This window comes from Neophocaena asiaeorientalis, unplaced genomic scaffold (genome assembly GCF_003031525.2).
Source record: "Neophocaena asiaeorientalis asiaeorientalis breed wild unplaced genomic scaffold, Neophocaena_asiaeorientalis_V1.1 scaffold524, whole genome shotgun sequence".
In the NCBI taxonomy this organism is placed as follows: Eukaryota; Metazoa; Chordata; class Mammalia; order Artiodactyla; family Phocoenidae; genus Neophocaena; species Neophocaena asiaeorientalis.
This window is the reverse complement of record NW_020172144.1, coordinates 1,962,042-1,979,901: the sequence shown is the minus strand read 5'-3', so window position 1 is coordinate 1,979,901 and position 17,860 is coordinate 1,962,042. Positions and strand designations below refer to the sequence as shown.

The 17,860-nt window shown below is 39.2% G+C and overlaps 1 protein-coding gene across 5 annotated transcripts; it reads left to right on the top strand.

The window, feature by feature from the left end:
- The first annotated feature begins 7,699 nt into the window (after positions 1 to 7,699).
- ZBTB18 (zinc finger and BTB domain containing 18) lies at positions 7,700 to 15,383 on the top strand. 5 transcript variants are annotated; one of them, XM_024754385.1, is made up of 3 exons: positions 7,862 to 8,494; positions 9,296 to 11,516; positions 11,720 to 14,581. In XM_024754385.1, exons 2-3 carry the CDS (start codon positions 11,492 to 11,494, stop codon positions 13,300 to 13,302), a joined length of 1,608 nt encoding a protein of 535 aa, XP_024610153.1. In that variant the 5' UTR covers positions 7,862 to 8,494; positions 9,296 to 11,491; the 3' UTR covers positions 13,303 to 14,581. The 5 variants fall into 5 exon arrangements, with proteins under 5 accessions (XP_024610182.1, XP_024610153.1, XP_024610161.1 ...); XM_024754414.1 differs by lacking the exons at positions 7,862 to 8,494; positions 9,296 to 11,516 and adding an exon at positions 7,700 to 7,848; XM_024754393.1 differs by having other exon boundaries at positions 7,862 to 9,379; positions 11,720 to 15,383.
- Positions 15,384 to 17,860: the final 2,477 nt, after the last annotated feature.

The window sequence follows — 17,860 nt, the reverse complement described above, 5'->3', positions numbered from 1 at the left end:
AGGACCCTACTGTCTTAATAGGGTGTCCAGAAAGGGAAAACATTTCTTGCTTGGAGGCATCTTCATTTATATCCACCAATGGCATATGTCTTTATTGGAGCTATACATGAAAAGTCAGGAATAATTTCTTTCATTATATTTTTAGCTTGTCTGTGTGGTTCAATTGAGATCATGGACTTTTTCCTTAAGGAGAAAGACCCGATAGGTTGTATTCTTTCAAAGCTAGTAGATTTAAATTTGTTTAAAAACAATGGAGGTTTTTCTTTTAGTTTCAGAGCGGCCTAAATATCTGAAGAACAGTAACTTAAGGAATTGATGACTAGCCCTGCAATGCGTCTGTCTTAATCTGGGACCTTGGATATGCCACTTAGCCATTCTGTATCAACATTCTCCTCCAAGTAACAAAAATCACAACACATCCCATGCCTATGACAGATCTGTTGAGGAGTAACTCACTTCTAAAATGCCTCACAGACAGAATACCCTTTACATATGCTAGAGAACTGCTATGATTCCACTAGGAGTAAAGTCTCCACCACATTCACCTGGGTTATTTCTATACTGGGTCAGAATACCTCTAAGAAAGCAAATGGACACTTTTTCTGGTAGTCTACAGAACAAATTGTACTTCTCACTTTTTCCTGAGTTTGAAGGGAACAGTTGAACAGGTAAAGCACTGTTATTTCCTCTGGCCTCTGGAAAAATGAAAAGTTGTAAGTTATTTCTTTTCACCTCTCCCTTCTTTTTCCCCTCCCTCCCTCCCTCCTTTCCTGCCTATATATCTTTCTTGAACTCTTACTAGGTGCTAAAGGTACAGTTGCTAATGCTGTAGAAAAAGTTCTCATCCTGAGGGAGCTATCAAGGAAGATAGTGAACAAAAGTGGAGTCAGTATCTTAGATCATGGGAATTTTTTCTTTATTGGAGTTGTTCAACCCTCTTTCTTTCCGGTGCTAATTTAGGCATCTGGTTATGATCCAGGTCAGATGTTTTATATGGAGGTTGGTATGCCTAGTACCAGGCCCCATGTATGTTATTTAGTGTCTGTTGAATGAATGAATTTCTGAAATGTGATTAGTTAGGTTAATGAATAGGTCATACTTCTCAATGAAATGTCAGTACATCCCCACAGTTTCTCTATAAGATCAACCTAAATCTAAGTAATGAGAGTGCTTGCTGTGAAGCTCTAACTCTATATTAAGAAAACCTAGTTTGTATTGAGCAGGTCTTATCAGAAAAACCAGCCAAACTAATGACCTAGATGCACATAAGGGCATGCGCGCGCACGCACACACACGCACACACACGCACAGGCACACACAGTTGCCCTCATTGTGGCAACAATGTCTGGAAACGGTTAAATACAAAGTATATTCTAATCCTCTTTACCTTGGGGCTAGCTATTTCATAAAACATTATTTAAGGACAATGTGCAAGATACGATTTGACAAATAATAGTAGCATAGGATCAGCAGAGCCCAGGAAGAAATACTGACATCTCTGTTGTATTTACATTTCTTCTGCTCCCACGTCCACCAGCATCTCCACCACCCAGGCCTCTACCACAGACTTCCCGTGGCTACCGTTCCTTCTCTCCACCTCTCTTCAATCATGCTTCTCCACTGCCACCATCTTCTCACTTTCCTTTATCACCCTACCTCTCCTCTCTAAAGCTATAGTCTTTATATTGTTCGTCTCTGTCATTTGTCTCTGTCTAAAATGCTCTTCTGTGTGTGTGTCTTTGTTACAAAGATTTTTGTTGCTGTTCTGTCTTAGTAATCCTCTGCTCCTGCATCTGTCCCATATTCCAAGTGCTAAGGCACGGCTTGGCAATGTAGAGCAGCTGTCAGTTTTTTGCCCTTTTTTTTTTTTCTTTTGCTCTGATCTAGCTGGGCAGCCTTAGTTTTGTAAAACAACTTCAGAGCAATGGGTGCTCAGTTAAACATGTGCCAAAACATTAAGGTACAGAGCCAGGGAGCAAAGAAATCTTCAAGACACCTGGAAGGGATTTGAAATTTGTTTTCTTCTGCGTTCATATTCAAGAACCGCTTTTCCTATTGTCTCCCATAAAGTCATTACTGCAGCTTCAACTTAAAATGCTTATTTTTTTTACTGAGTTTAATTTAGATACACATTTGCATTGTAAAATGGGTACTTTAAAAATAATCATTTTAGTCTTAAGCATAAATGCTAGTTCTTTGTAAGGGAAGTAACTTCCTGAGTTGCATGTTATCGCTAAGGGTGAAATAAATTTCTGGAGTGAGATTTAACCTTCTGTCTGCTCTTATTACCAGGAATAGTCTGAATTCGGTATGTATCAAGACTTTTGTGTTAAGTTCATAAGGATTTCTTTATAAGAAAAGGTTTTTATTATGACAATTTTATATTATTATGGTAGCTAGGGTTGGTATGCATTTATTAGCCATGAACGAAAAATGCAATGTTATCTTTGTCCAATGGGTTCACAATGACATTTATGCATAATGAAGTCCTAAATATAAGGGGGGATGGTTTCTTTCATGTATCTTTGGCACCTAGCACATGGAAATTTTACAAGAACCATGAGAATGCAATTCCATATTTCTCTTATGTATTTGTAAGTTCTCAGCAAATAATTTTTGGATGTATCATTTTCCTTTCTGCCGGTTTAAAGCCCCAAAAGATTCTGCTTTTGAGGGTGGAGCAGGCCTAAAATGAAGGAAAAATTTATCCTTGTATTGGAATGCAGACAGATGAAGTTTCTGTCTTTTGGTCAGAAGCACAATACTTGTCATGTAGTAGCTATGCAGTGTCAATTCCAGTAATCTCTCTTACTTCACTTTTTCTAAGTTCATTTGCACCCAAATTTAAGCAACTGAATATAATTAAGAACATTTAAATATTTAGAAGTTTTATTCTTTCATTTTGAACAAAAACAAACTACCTCTCTCTATATATACTTTACAGAATTTTAAAACAATCAATACTCAGAGATTTATGTTATTTTAAAAATGGGGCATGAATATCATAGGTTCATATTAAATCTTTCTTTAACAGAATCTATTCATCTGGAAAAGTCATATGTTTCTTCGGATTATTTTTTAAAATTTAATCTAAAAAACCCACAGATAAAATGAAGGCATCTTTTAATTAATATAACTTCCAAAACAATAGAACAGTTCCAACATTCGGATTTTTGAGGAATTGTGTGATTTTTAAGGGTGGTAGACTTGTCTCTACAAATTTATTTTGTTTAGGATAGTATTTAAATACTTTTTAACTGATTGAACTGACATCAGTGGATGGCAGGAAGGCATTCTGTGTAGCAAGGAAGAGAACCAACCTGGGGTTCAAAAGTTACCTGGGATCATACGCCAGTAGAATGATGAATCTATTATAGTACAAAGTTAACTGTAAAGAGCGTCGTTGTATGCATTGCTTTGCCTCCCATATGCCATGAGGCATAATGAATTTAATGGAGGGATGGAGAGAGAGAGAGAGGAAAGAGGTGTGGGTTGGGTGGCTGTTTGCTTTCTTCCTAAGTTCTCCGAAGGGGCCAGTCTTGGTCTCAGCTAAGCCTGAGCTATCAGCCTCCTTCAGCCATTATGCTGTCTCTGGATTTATGGCGGTCATGTAAAAGCACTGATTTACAGTAAGCAACTGAAAACTGGCTATACAGGAAAAGCAGTTTTGGGAGGACTGTATCTTTTGCTCCTCTCTGCCCTTTAACAGACCTCAGACAGGTTTGAATTACTGGTGTAGAGGCTCGTTCTGCTTTCAGTATAGGGGGTCTGTCCCCAATGCTCTGTGTAAATCTGTTAAGGACCTTTCCTCAAGTGTTTATAACATTTCTGTCTTCAGGGCTGAGAATCAGGATGAATTATCTCCTATTTATGGCTTATCATAGTTCAGGAATTTAATAGATTCAAGTATTACAGATTTTATAACCTAAGAAATGATTTGGTATATAATGTGCTTGTGGAATTATTTTATATGTGTGTGTGTGTGTATACACACACACACACACACACACACACACACACTATGCTTTAGGAAATATGCTCCTTCATTTCATTATAGTGGTGTGTGTTGCAGTTTGCTCAACTCCATTTTTTACTATTGTGTCAGCTGTGTTTCTGTGTCTCCTTCTCCCTTTAGGCCATTTCAACCTGGTCATTTCTAAAAGCCAGAAGAGAGAGAGAGGGACAGAGAGTATCTAAATAAGTTAATAGAATTTCATGTGTGCTATGACATTGAAATTGGGCTTAATAGAATCGTCAACAAATTTTTCATTTTAGTGTATTTTTTCTCTAGATTCAAAACCGGTTAACTTCTACTCACATTTTGTCACATTTTATAGTTCTTATATTTAAAACATTACACTTTGGAATATCTGGCCTTTTATTATTAATGCTTGCCTCCCTATTTTTTTAAGAAAAAATCCAATTATACTTGAAGTTTATAAAAAGTCAATATTCAAAAATTAATTTCACAGATAACTTTTTCAACATGACCTATTGCACAAAGTGTAATAAAAACACTGATTTTTTTTCAGAGATTTGACCTGTGGTTCACATTTAAAAGTCAGACATTCATTTTATGGAGTTGCTCATCAAATTAAATTTTATTTGGTATGTCAATGTTTTATAGTGTTATATTGTTATTGGTCAGAATACATGTGTTAGTAAAACATAAATCTTGTTCTCTGGCAAGAAATCTAACCATGAATGGTTAACTTGACTGGTATCATTCTAAATTTCAGGACTCCCAGAAAAGTATGGACTAATTGGAATTGTATTAGGACTAGGATTCCTCCAGAGGGAAGCAATGGTATATTTTTCTAATAGTTTAGAGACTATACTTTTTGCATTTTTTTCCATTGTGGGAGAGAAAAAAAAGAAAGATTATTGGCTCTCAAACTCTGGCAAGTAGCTCTGTATCTTACTAATTTGCTAAGCCAAACAGTCCCTACTTTGAGGAGCTTACTTGAAGGGGTGCTTTAGAGTCTGACTTACCTTCCACGGTTCCAGTGGGTGCCCAGTAAAAATAGTCATCATTCTGTATTATGATACCTCAGAAATCAGTCTTATTTTATTTACAATTTGTAGGCTGATGACTTTCCAAAGATGATTACAAGTATCATTTTTTACAGTAAGTTTATAACAACAAAAAAAAGTCAGAGTAAAAAAAATTGTCTTTAATGTAAAAAAAGGGCAGAGAAAATGTAACAGCAACCAGAGACCAGGGACAAGATGTTTATAAAAATTTAGTATTAAACTTAGCTCTGACATTCATATCCTATTATATTGTTATTTAGTTTTTCCATTGGTTCAGATTTTTATATATTTATGCCATTTCTTTCCCAACTAAATTTAAACTCCAAGAAGGAGAGATGTCTCATACCTTTTTGTTGTTTTCTGTATCCATCACAGTACCTTTCTTGAACACAGTAAATACTCCAGAAACATTTTTATTTGTTCTGACAATGTATGAATATTCCATGCATTTTCATGAATTTAGAAAATATTTTAAATAATTGAGGGACTACAAACTTGCTTCCTTAAGTATATATTTAATCTACATTTTCTGGCTACACTACTCAGCTCTCAAAATGGATCCCAGTGATGACAATTATATCTAAAAAACAATACTCATAACTTTTGATGCATCAATGTCTCCCCCAGCACATCTCTGGGGATTTAACCTATCTGTAGGTGTTTTTTGTAAAAATTTTTGTTAGAGCTGTGGCTTTACATGCTACAGAGCTGAGTTTCTAAACTTTTTATGGATAATCTTAATGTTCTAATTTTCTTATGAACTTCTTACTTCATATGCTGACACTATTAATTACTTTGTCTTTTTGTTCAGAGATGTTACTTTTCTTATTTTAAACTTTTAGTAGGTGAGAAACAACTTTGAGAATGCAAATATTTCTTTTTCCAATTCTTTCCTGAACTTGTTGGCAAAGCATGTACTTCTTTTCACCTGTTTTTAAAAGAGTGTATTTCCTTCATCAAGAATATTTATAAACTTCCCTAACTTTAAACAGGTCAGACTGAAATTGGGCCCTCTACCAACCGACTAAAAGATCTAGAATTCACCAAAAGCACAAATGGAATATAGTCCATGGAATAAAAAACTCTAGTTGTCATAGAATGGCCTTGACCTCAGTTATCAATCATGAGGGTGCATGAAAACATTGAGGAAAGAGTAGAGAACATCACTACTGTTTCTAACAGGATATTCCAATATCAGCTGCAGGAATTTTGTGTGCTCCTGTTTTTACTTCATTAGTAATTCAATATGCCTGATTTGCCTACACAATACTTTCAACTTAGTTTACCCATCTGACCTGGAACAAAGTGAAAGCACATTCTGCCCAGTTGAAAGGTCTCCTGGCAAGTTGGTTAGCAACAGGCTTGCCAGTCTCAGTTCAGTTAGCAAAGAATAAACACATTTCACTTGACAATTACTAGTGTACTAACTTCCTCACTCTGCAGTTTTCTATTTTCTATTCTTAGAACAGTTTTCCCCCTTGTTATTCATCTTTTTACTTGTAATTCTTGCCTCTTCAACAATATTTCCAATTTCTTGAGGTAGAGGTTTCTACTTTTCTTGGTGGCCGTGATGAACACAGTTTAATTGCAAAGAACAGGAATCGAATAAAAGTTTATTTGAAGGGAGGGAGAAACGATACAACAGTCTTACATCTTCCCTCCATAGTTTAACTTTGTGGCTTGAGACGTACCAATTAAGAAATCAGGCTATGGCTTCTGCAAGTATCACTTTTACTGTAGTTCTCTAGAATTTGGTCAGTCGGGAATGGCTACTTGTAACACTGCAAATACACGTGACATGAGGGTTCTGCGAGAAATACAGGTGCTCCGCCGTGTCTGACAAGACGCCCTGAGAATGACGACCAGAAACTGCCCGTCTAAGCCGGTGGCGTCCGCTGAGCCCGACGCGCACCTGCACCTGCTGACGGGGCAGCGCGGGACGGAGCGACGACGTCCCTTAGTCCTACCCTCTGCGCTCTAGGGGACGAGGGCCTGGGCGTCGTCACCCACAGCAGCCGGAGCAGAGGGAGCCACCTAATGCCTGACTCAGGTCATGTGTGTCCCGGGTGCTCTGCCTCCGCGGATACCTCCGCAACTTCGAGCAGCCCAGCCCCACTACGTTCAAAACTGTATTTATGGTTGTCAAGGCGCACACCGAAAAGCTCGCTCCGCACCCCCAGAGCGCGCGAGGCCTCCTAGCCTGGAAACAAGCCCCTCCCAGTGCAGCTGTCGCCGCCGCCCGCGGGCTCCTTTCACTTTCTCACGGCCAAGTCCCCCAGAGGGGCGCCGCTGCCGCCACCGCCGCTGCGCCCTCCCGCCGACTCCGCCCGTACCGCCTGGCTACCAGCCCCGCCCGCTCGGGCCCGCCCTCCCCAACAGTTTCTGCCTGCGATTGGCACTCGCGAGAGGCAGCTCCGGTTCGCCCATACCATTGGCTGGGCCCTCTTGTCAGTCCTACGATTGCCCGCCACTGTCTCCGCCTCCCTGAAAAGCCGCCCTCCTATTGGAGGAGACTGCTTGCAGGGGGCGGGCGGGGAACCCGGTCCGGCCGCTTTCGGTCAATCGCAGCAGCCCAGCGCGGGGAGGGAGGGCGGCAGGGGGGGAACATCTGGCCGGCGCCGCCGCGTGCGTGCGTTCCCTGCTCCGCACCCCCGTCCCCACCCCCACCTCCTTGAAAAACAAAACCCAACCTCGCAAAACCTCTCCGGACCTGAGGCTGCGAGGCGCAGAGGGGCTGATTTGTGGAGTGGGAGTCGCTGGCCCATTGCGGTGCTCGGGGCTCATTAAACTGTCACTCGCCCCCCACCCCACTGGGTAAATGGGGTGATTAATGTCTGATATATTGGAATGAGGCGAGGGCATTTGTGCAGAATAGGTGGTGTGGCTGAGAAGGAATTTATCCCCAAAGAGTGCCTCCTGAAATAGGCATTCGTAATTATGTCATTCATCGCGAAGTTAGAGAAAGTTGGGTTTGCGACTTTGGGAAAGCAAGAAGCACAGGATAGAGACCTTGGTCTTTGTTACTCTTTATTTAACTCTTGGTCATGGTTTTCTAATGAGAACGGAGCGGTTATCACCAGGACTGTGACACTTGCGCCTCAGGCCCCAGCGCCTTTTCTGCTGCACTCTCCCACAAGAGTCTGTGGAGACTTCGACATTCACAGATGTCGCAGCCCCTTGCAGGGCACTGGTCAGGCCAGCCCGGGTTACGTTACAATTTCATCAGCCATTCGAAAAGACCCGCAAATCTAGCTGAAAAGTTCCCCAACTTGCTAGACCTGGCTTCCCCCACCCCTTCCCCCTTTCTCCCTGAAAGGCTTTCTTGTGATCATGAACATTACAGTGACCCAAAAAAAGATTGTTATGGGACACAGATCAAGGGGAAGACCAAGTTCTCTTTCTGAGCAGAAAGTCGGATCAGATACGCAGATGCAGCATTCATTTTAACTGGCTGTAGCAGGTTGTATCTGTTTATTAATTTGTCTCATTGAACTGAAGTACTTTCCAGGATTTCAGAAAGTGCAGTTTCAGCTTGTTGATATTGAGAGTTGAAATTTGCATTAACTGGCAGGGTGAGAAATTTTACTGAGAAGGTAGTTTTAGATAAGTAGTTATATAAGAGTGAAATAATAAGGTGAACCAGGTTGAAGTAGTAGTTCTGAATAGTCTTCCAGTATTCTGAGACATGTATACCATTATCTCAGCAGAAAAAAAAAAAATTGAAGTGCCGTAATAATGTTGAAATGGGACTGGAGATGTCAAATGGGTTGGTTTAAAAATATCCCTAAGCTGCCTTTGAAACTAAACGTTGGAGTTGAATAAAAGTGAATCTGGATTTCCTGAATAGCACCGTGGCTTGAGTGTGCTGTCAGTATGTAAGCCAGTCCACCAACTTAAGACAGAAGTGTTGCTATTCCATAAATACAGTAGAACTCCATATGCTGAGTTTTTCAATTTCTTCTGTTAGAAAGTTTGGAAAAAAAGGGAGACTTTGAAGTATTTTGTTTATACTAACAGAAGAGAAAAGTTCTCCTAAGAAAAAGCTGGTGGCAGGAGTGTAGAGGAGTAGCATATGGCATTAAAAGGAGCACAGCTGGAGGTAGCATTTCCATCTGAACATGATGTCAGAGCAGCTGACAGCCTGCCATCCCTCAGCCTTTTATTCTAACACACAGACAGGGAGTTAGTGTGTGCGGATCTGTGGTGGAGAAGGTATCTCATTCCTCTCTAACATCATCTCCACTTTGCATCTGTCTCTTAGTCTGCTTTTTTTCCACCGATGTAACAGACCTGGAGCCAGCAAGACTCAGAGGAAAGGACTTAATCAGGTTTATGTGTCCTAAAGGTAGGAGTAGCAAGAGATTAGATGGAGCATATTTCTGTTTTGGTGTTTATTTAATTTTAAAAAATCACATTACTTTTCTAATCCAGTTTAAGAATAAAATATGAACTTGAGTATTAAATGAACATCTTATTGGAGTTGAGAGTCTTGGGCTTGTTTAGTTTTAATTTCTATCCCTCTTGATCGGGTAAATAACTTTAATATGCAGAAATATTTCAAGTTTTGAGATGTTAAGAAAGGCTTTGAAATATTGCTTTTTGAGATCAATTTGGATTAAAATCCTTTTTTGTTGTTGTTCACTGCTATTTAGATTTCTTTTGCTTTTGGAGTCGGGGGTGGGGGAGAAACAGTAAACTGTATGGAATCCAGCATTCAAACTTATATGAGAAGATTTTTCTAGTTAAGAAGCTAGATTGTTGTGTAATTAATTCCACTGTGAAACTTTATTCTTCAAAACATTCAGCAGCACTACTGAAACATACAGCTGTAGTGCTTTTATAACCGAAGGGTTTTTTTTAAAGAAAAAAAAAAAAAAACTTTTGTCCCCAGGAGAATAGTTTGACTGGTTTCCTCATTTCTCTTTCAAATATATATTTAAGAGATCTTTTATTTCAGCATAACGATAATTATTTGCAGGAGTTTTTGTGTTAGCGACTAATTTAGAACTTGTAGATTTGAGCTGCCTGAATTGGCCAGACAGCTGTAATCGCACTCCTCTATTCTTAATCTCTTTATCTGGGCAGCAGCTGCCATATGGCCACAGTCAGCTGGATCAGATGTTTATAAGCTTCCTTCTTCGTCCCTCTCTGTCCTCTCAGCCTCCTAATTTGATCACGGCTACCTTGTGAGCTGCCCTCCAATCTTTATTTTTAGCCCTCTCAAGGATTAGGATTGATGTTAGCTGTGGGGCACTTGAAGTGATTGTATTGTAAATCTTGGTTTATTCTAGCAGTGGCGTCTTGCAGAATGTATTGGGTTAGGATGAAAGTTTTAGCCCATTTTGGGCAAAGTGTAGAAGAAGCAGGGAAGTAATTTTTAAATATTAAATGAATATGTATCCATTCTCCAAATGCACTTTTTGAGATGGATGGTGTGGAACTTTGCTTCTGGTCATAGGAAAGGGGAAGTCAGGTTTAAGGAGTTGAATTTTGTGGTTGAATTTTGACCCTTTGTACATCTGCGTCTCTCCTGCCTCCATTTTACCCTCTTTCACCAGAAAATAAGGGCAACAGTGCATATTTGAAAGAATAAAAGCTAGTCGGAAAACAAAATATATCAAATTATGTTGAAACAAAGTATTTTCTGTTGACTGAGGTATCGGGGAGTCAAAAGAATAGTTTCTCTTTTACTAGCAAGACTTTTTTTTTTCTTTTTTTGTATGGTGAACCTGTAAAGCTTTTGAGTTTCATTTGAATGTAATATGCCTTTATTTAAAAGTTTGCATTAATTTTAATATGGAACTCATTTTGCTTTGCAACAGATCAAAGTTTAGATGAGAATTTTCAGAGTTAAATAAAGCCCTTCTGGTTCTTAATATTCTAGATGTACAGATTTTACAAAGAAATATAACCATTTCTTTTTCTCAATTCATTAAAAAAAATTTGGATTTGTTCATAGTAGAGATGATCTTTTCCATCTGTTGGTGTAGTTCCTTCTGATCTCATACATGTGTGCTATACCTGCAAATCTTAAGGCATTAACATCTGTTTTTATACACAGGGCTTTTGTTGTTTTAACACTCTGACTTTAAAAGTAAGTTGTTTGCTAATTTCTGGACTAATTATGCGGTTTCATTTTTTTTTTTTCTTGATTCAGCCAAATGTGTGTTTAAATTGTGCTTGCTAAGTGCAGTCAAGTATCAAAAGTAATAAAATAAAAAAGGATGGTTGAACAAGTTTTCTGAATCTTCCAGAATGTGTTTGGGACTTTTCTTTGTTCATTATTTGAGTTGTTCCCTTTGAAATTAAAGCTATTTTGTAGGTTTTGTAGGACATAATTTGATGATTAGAGTTAATTAAATTTCTTCTGAAAGAGACCTAAATTCTTATTCTCAGTAAGAGACTGTACTGAAATTAACGCTTTTAAAACTTGACTAAAAGTTCAAGGAAGGTGGAGATGCATCAGAGACTGTTTGGCTGGGGTAAGAAGTTTCAAAAGTGTACATTTTTCTTCTTGCATTTGGTTCTGTGTGTGTGATTTGGTAGTGCTTGGGTCATTAGCCTGATTAAAATTCAGGGACATGTACCTCCGTGGCCCAAGCTGATTTTTTTTTTTTAAATGGGGACTAGAGCCTTGACAAGTTGTTCCTAAGCAGGCTCTCATGAGAAATTTCTCTCTTCCCAGGTTATGAAGACAGTATGGAGTTTCCAGACCATAGTAGACATTTGCTGCAGTGTCTGAGCGAGCAGAGACATCAGGGTTTTCTTTGTGACTGCACTGTTCTGGTGGGAGATGCCCAGTTCCGAGCGCACCGAGCTGTACTGGCTTCATGCAGCATGTATTTCCACCTCTTTTACAAGGACCAGCTGGACAAAAGAGACATTGTTCATCTGAACAGCGACATTGTTACAGCCCCAGCCTTCGCTCTCCTGCTTGAATTCATGTATGAAGGGAAACTCCAGTTCAAAGACTTGCCCATTGAAGACGTGCTAGCAGCTGCCAGTTATCTCCACATGTATGACATTGTCAAAGTCTGCAAAAAGAAGCTGAAAGAGAAAGCCACCACAGAGGCAGACAGCACCAAAAAGGAAGAAGACGCTTCAAGTTGTTCGGACAAAGTCGAGAGTCTCTCTGATGGCAGCAGCCACATGGCAGGCGATTTGCCCAGTGATGAAGATGAAGGGGAAGATGAAAAATTGAACATCTTGCCTAGCAAAAGGGACTTGGCGGCCGAGCCTGGGAACATGTGGATGCGATTGCCCTCGGACTCAGCAGGCATCCCCCAGGCTGGCGGAGAGGCAGAGCCACACGCCACAGCAGCTGGAAAAACAGTAGCCAGCCCCTGCAGCTCAACAGAGTCTTTGTCCCAGAGGTCTGTCACCTCCGTGAGGGATTCGGCAGATGTTGACTGTGTGCTGGACCTGTCTGTCAAGTCCAGCCTTTCAGGAGTTGAAAATCTGAACAGCTCTTATTTCTCTTCACAGGACGTGCTGAGAAGCAACCTGGTGCAGGTGAAGGTGGAGAAAGAGGCTTCCTGTGATGAGAGTGATGTTGGCACTAATGACTATGACATGGAACATAGCACTGTGAAAGAGAGTGTGAGCACTAATAACAGGGTACAGTATGAGCCTGCCCATCTGGCTCCGCTGAGGGAGGACTCGGTCCTGAGGGAGCTGGAGCGGGAGGACAAAGGCAGCGACGACGAGATGATGACCCCCGAGAGCGAGCGGGTCCAGGTGGAGGGCGGCATGGAGAGCGGTCTGCTGCCCTACGTCTCCAACATCCTGAGCCCGGCGGGCCAGATCTTCATGTGCCCCCTGTGCAACAAGGTCTTCCCCAGCCCGCACATCCTGCAGATCCACCTGAGCACGCACTTCCGAGAGCAGGACGGCCTGCGCAGCAAGCCGGCCGCCGACGTCAACGTGCCCACCTGCTCTCTGTGCGGGAAGACGTTCTCCTGCATGTACACCCTGAAGCGCCACGAGAGGACTCACTCGGGCGAGAAGCCCTACACGTGCACCCAGTGCGGCAAGAGCTTCCAGTACTCGCACAACCTGAGCCGCCACGCCGTGGTGCACACGCGCGAAAAGCCGCACGCCTGCAAGTGGTGCGAGCGCAGGTTCACGCAGTCCGGGGACCTGTACCGGCACATCCGCAAGTTCCACTGTGAGTTGGTGAACTCCTTGTCCGTCAAAAGCGAGGCGCTGAGCCTGCCCGCTGTCAGAGACTGGACCTTAGAAGATAGCTCTCAAGAACTCTGGAAATAATTTTATATATATATATAAATAATATATATATACCTATATATAAATAGATCTCTATATAGTTGTGGTACGGTCTAAAAGCAGTCTTGTTTCCTGGAACTGAAAGGTTGGGGTATTAACTTGTTTTTGCACTTTAGAATAGCATGAGAATCTCACTAATTTAGCATTCTGGTAAAAGAAACTTTAGAGCAAGTCGGAGAATAGAGAGGTGTTTTTCTTTCTTTCAAGGGGGGTAGGGGAAGTAAGCCAATAAGAACCTTTGAAACAAATCGTCCTATCACAAAATGCTTTCCTAGGGCCTATTTTGTCAGCACTGCGGTGTCTTTTGAGCTCTCTCTTTTTTTCCCACCTTTTCTTTTTTTTTAAGTAGAAATTCCCTCCGGTTTTATTAGCCTCTTCATATGTCTCAAATTGCATGAATCTTTTCTGGCTGTTGGAAACCTGAATGCTTTTAGACCCAAATGGAAAATTTCTGAAATGCTGGATTATCTATTTTTAAACAAGCAGTTGACTTAAAACTTTCTGTGGCAACTTCTGGTTTTCTGACGGTTCCCAATGAGAGAAATTCTGAAAGTACACTGGGATCACTGGGACGCTGTCTTTGTGAAGGTTTGCTTGGGATGAAAAAGGATATTGCAGCTTCAGCAGTGTTGAACTGTGTGTTGAAAAATGTGAATTACTGTTATTGTATACTGTAATTGATTACATGGGCTGGGGGGGTGTCAAAGGACTTGACAGGTTGTGTTGATGCTCTTAGTTGAGTCTTGAAAAGTAAATATTAACGCTACAGAAATGCATGAGTTTCAATATATTTTTTGTCTTTGTTTGCATTGTATAACTTTAACGAGTGAGTTTAAAATTATTTAATTTCCTTAGAAAAATAGCACCATTTGGAAAAAAAAAAACCTGGTGTTATGAAGAACGTTAATGCACTGTTTTTATTTTATATAATTTAAATTGACTTTCCCACTGTCTTTAAGTTGAAACTGTTAAGCTGAATAAAAACTTAAGCTGCAAATTGATAACTTCGCTACATAACAAGGAAAATATAAATGTTTACAAAAGGCTTAAAGATTTGCATGTGCAGTGTGCATTTTATAACAAAACTTCTAATTGCACAAAACCCAGGCCAGCTCAAAGTTTAGATGTACACATTTACCCAGTTGAGCGTTTTTAGAGTAACTACTGCACAAATTGACAATAGGTCATTCTCTTTTTTTGCTCCCCTTTTCTTTTTCTCCCCTTCTTCCTTTCCCTCCCTTCCTCCTTCCCTCCCGCCCCTCCTCCCCAAACTCATGAAAAGATTCTATGGACAGAAAGAGCCCCAGGCTGAAAGGACTGGACTGCCTTGATTGACATGGGGAAGGGGGTTAGTAGACTATGTGTATCGCGGCAGCAGAGGCTGCAGCCCAACGTGTGGTTTTAATGACCAGCACGCAGGGCAAAGCATTTTGCACAGTGTTTGTTTTCCTGTCTTGCACTTACAAATAAGGTCTATGGGAGTAGCATGGAAAACGTTTGCTGTTTTTCCCTTTTTTTTTTTTAATTGCTTTTGTTTAAAATTTGATCGCCTTAACTACTGTAAACATAGCCTATTTTTGTGCTTAAGATACTGAATGGAAAACTCCATTGTGTGTTGCTGGACTGTTTTGGAAATATTTGGTCAAATGTGTGTTAATTTGGCTGTAATGGCATTTAAAGCAAACAAACAAACAAAAAAAGCTGTGAAAATGGCCTTGGAGCATTATCTTTAGTTACTTGAAGAGTTTCTAGTTTTTTTTAAATACAGTTTATGTTAAAATAATTTTTATTAATTTAGAGAAGACAATCAATGTCTGTGAGAAAACGGACTTTCTTTTGGATTTTCTTTTTGTGGTCATTGTGAGTGATTGCTTTTTCCTTTTATTAGTTTCACATTCTTCCTTTGTTCTAAAACTTAGACTGACATCTAGCTTTGACAATCATAGTATGTTTTATTTTCCTGAGGGGGGAATAACTTATAATGCTGTTTAGTTTTGTACTATTGGTGTGTTGGTGAATTTTTAAACTGTGTGCTAACTGCAATAAATTATATGAACTGAGAATTTTTGTGTGTTTTTTAAATTGTGATTGTGTACTACATAGATCCTAAATATGTATCATACATGGCATCTCTCTTTTTAATACCAATTCTGTTCAGAGCTTATGAATTATTAGAATGCCTTAAATCACTCAAATGGAAGTGTGCAAACATTTTGCTTCTAGTCATTTAAGAAGATACTAAATGCACATTTAAAAAATGTGACCCATTTTCTATAGCCTAGATCAGGAATGTTAAGGTAACTCTCTAGAAATTTGTGAATGTGTGAAACCTCAAGTGGCAGCATAGATTTTTTGTAATGTGCTGTACAACTACTAATCCATACACCATAAGTCATATTTTCATGGGTAATTTTATCCTAAGTTGATTGGTCAAATCTATTCTTCTGTGTTCTGGTTTAAGTGGAAAATTGAAGGAGACCGGATGTCTTAATTTGGAAAAATGCTTGGCTAACGACTGGAATTCTAGGCAATCGAATTAGCAGGCATTCGACTGTTCAAGAATAGCTGTATACGTCCTCTTTGTTCCTGGGAGAACTCAAAAGTTCCCAGGTTTTAATTTCTAAGTTTTAACTAAAATGTAATTAAGTTCATGCAACCATTTAAAAAAACTTCCGTAATTTTTGTGATCGTCCCATCTTCATGCTTGCCTCATTGGGCTTGTCAAGGTGAGAAACGTTTGCTGGTTGACCTAAAGAATTGACAGCACTCACACGTGCCAGACAGTTCTATAGAGGAATTGTTACACGCCGTCGTCCTAAGTGTGAGCACGGCTGGCACCGACCTGAGAGTTTCTGTAAATCCTGGAATCTATAATTGTCCATAACTTCCAGCCTTAAAGATACCTATGAAAATACAGTTTTACATGATTATTGTCAAAATTAAATCCATTTATATTAGTGACCTATAGTAAGGTTAATATTCTTAACTTTGTTGGAAGTGGGATATAAGGTCTGGAGCTTGAAAATGTACCAGTTGTAAGTTCCCTGATGGCTTTGGATGGGAATCCCAAAAGATTGTCATAAAGCGCAATCAGTAATTTACTATTTGGGATCCTACGTTTCCCTTTTTTTGTTGAAACAGGCTTTCTGTTACATGAAACTCACTTGGTTTTAACTAACCAAACATTGTTTCACATGAAAGGGTCACAGCATCTCCAAGCTTTCTGAGGATATCGAGAGTTGTAATTTAGTTCCACTGACTAGCATCTAATTTTAAATGAGGAGCATTATCTTAACTGGATCCACTTATAAAAACAGTATTTTGACATGAACTTTGGAAGAAATAACTTCTTAAAACATTGCTCGCAAAACTAGAACAATTACACAAATCGCCACATTTGATAAGTGAAGGAATCAGTTGTTTATTCACTACATTTTTTAAAAAGGAAATTAATTTTTCACGTAATCATGTTGGAAACCATTCAGTTTGCTCTCCCCTTTGACATCGGGCTGATACATAAGTATATTTTAAATACATGGTTTCATTTACTTTTGAAAACATCTGTTTCTTTTAGATAATCAATTATGCCCTAGATTAATGTGAGCCCAGCATTGTGTGCAAGGTGTACCCTAGGAGATCCAAGAAGTATGCAATGTTAAGGATACTGGTTTTGGATTTCCTTTCTAGTTAATCATGCTACCAGATTAATAGGTGAATCAAGTAGAGTTTTGTTTTTGGTTTTTTTAAAATACGCTTGTCGTAATGATCTACAAACAGGTTACTGGAAGACTAGAAAAAGGTAAACATTTTATTAAAATTATAGAGCTCACATTAAAATGGCTGAAATATTTATTTTTCAGGTAAAACAAAAGTTTTGAACTGTTATCAAAGAAAACGATTGTTTTTTTAACCCAAGAAGTAATAGTACTTAAAAAATCTTGAATCTCCCAAAAGTTTTATCACTAGAATGCAAAACATATAAAAACTTGACTTTAAAAATCCCATTGTACCAGATTAGAATTTAAAAAAAAAAAAACTCACCATCTCAAAATTTCCTGTATTGTATGACTACATTTTATTATAAAGCTTAAAACATTCTTTGGTTTCCAGTTTAATGAGGGAAACTTTCACATACATCTGGATAGCAAACTCAGATAATTTTAGTTTTAATTTGTAGATATTGATCTAAATTTTTCATTATAATTGTTTCCATGTTTGAAACTTACTGATAAGGTACAGTGAATTGAGTAAGTGTGAATTTTGAAATCCAGGACCGAAGAGCTCAGTCCTTCTCTTTAAAGTCATTTGCCATTAAAATGCTAGAGATAATACCATTTTTTTTAAAAAAGCAATAATTTTATTTTTAAAAGCAAATAACTTTTAGGAGTTTCATTTTGGCTACAGTCCAAGTTTACTACACTGATAGGATTTTTGTCTCTTATGTTAAAAATTTCCTGCCTTTGGCCTGCTGAAACATGGCAAAGTATCTTTTGTATGTGATCCTTTGGTCCAAAATGTAGAACCATTTATCTTTTGACTT

Excerpts from the sequence above, each read along its gene's own strand:
- ZBTB18 (XM_024754385.1), top strand. The coding sequence starts at position 11,492 with ATGCATCAGAGACTGTTTGGCTGGG. Across the intron at positions 11,517-11,719 it reads TCAGAGACTGTTTGGCTGGG|GTTATGAAGACAGTATGGAG; the intron begins GTAAGAAGTTTC and ends CTCTCTTCCCAG.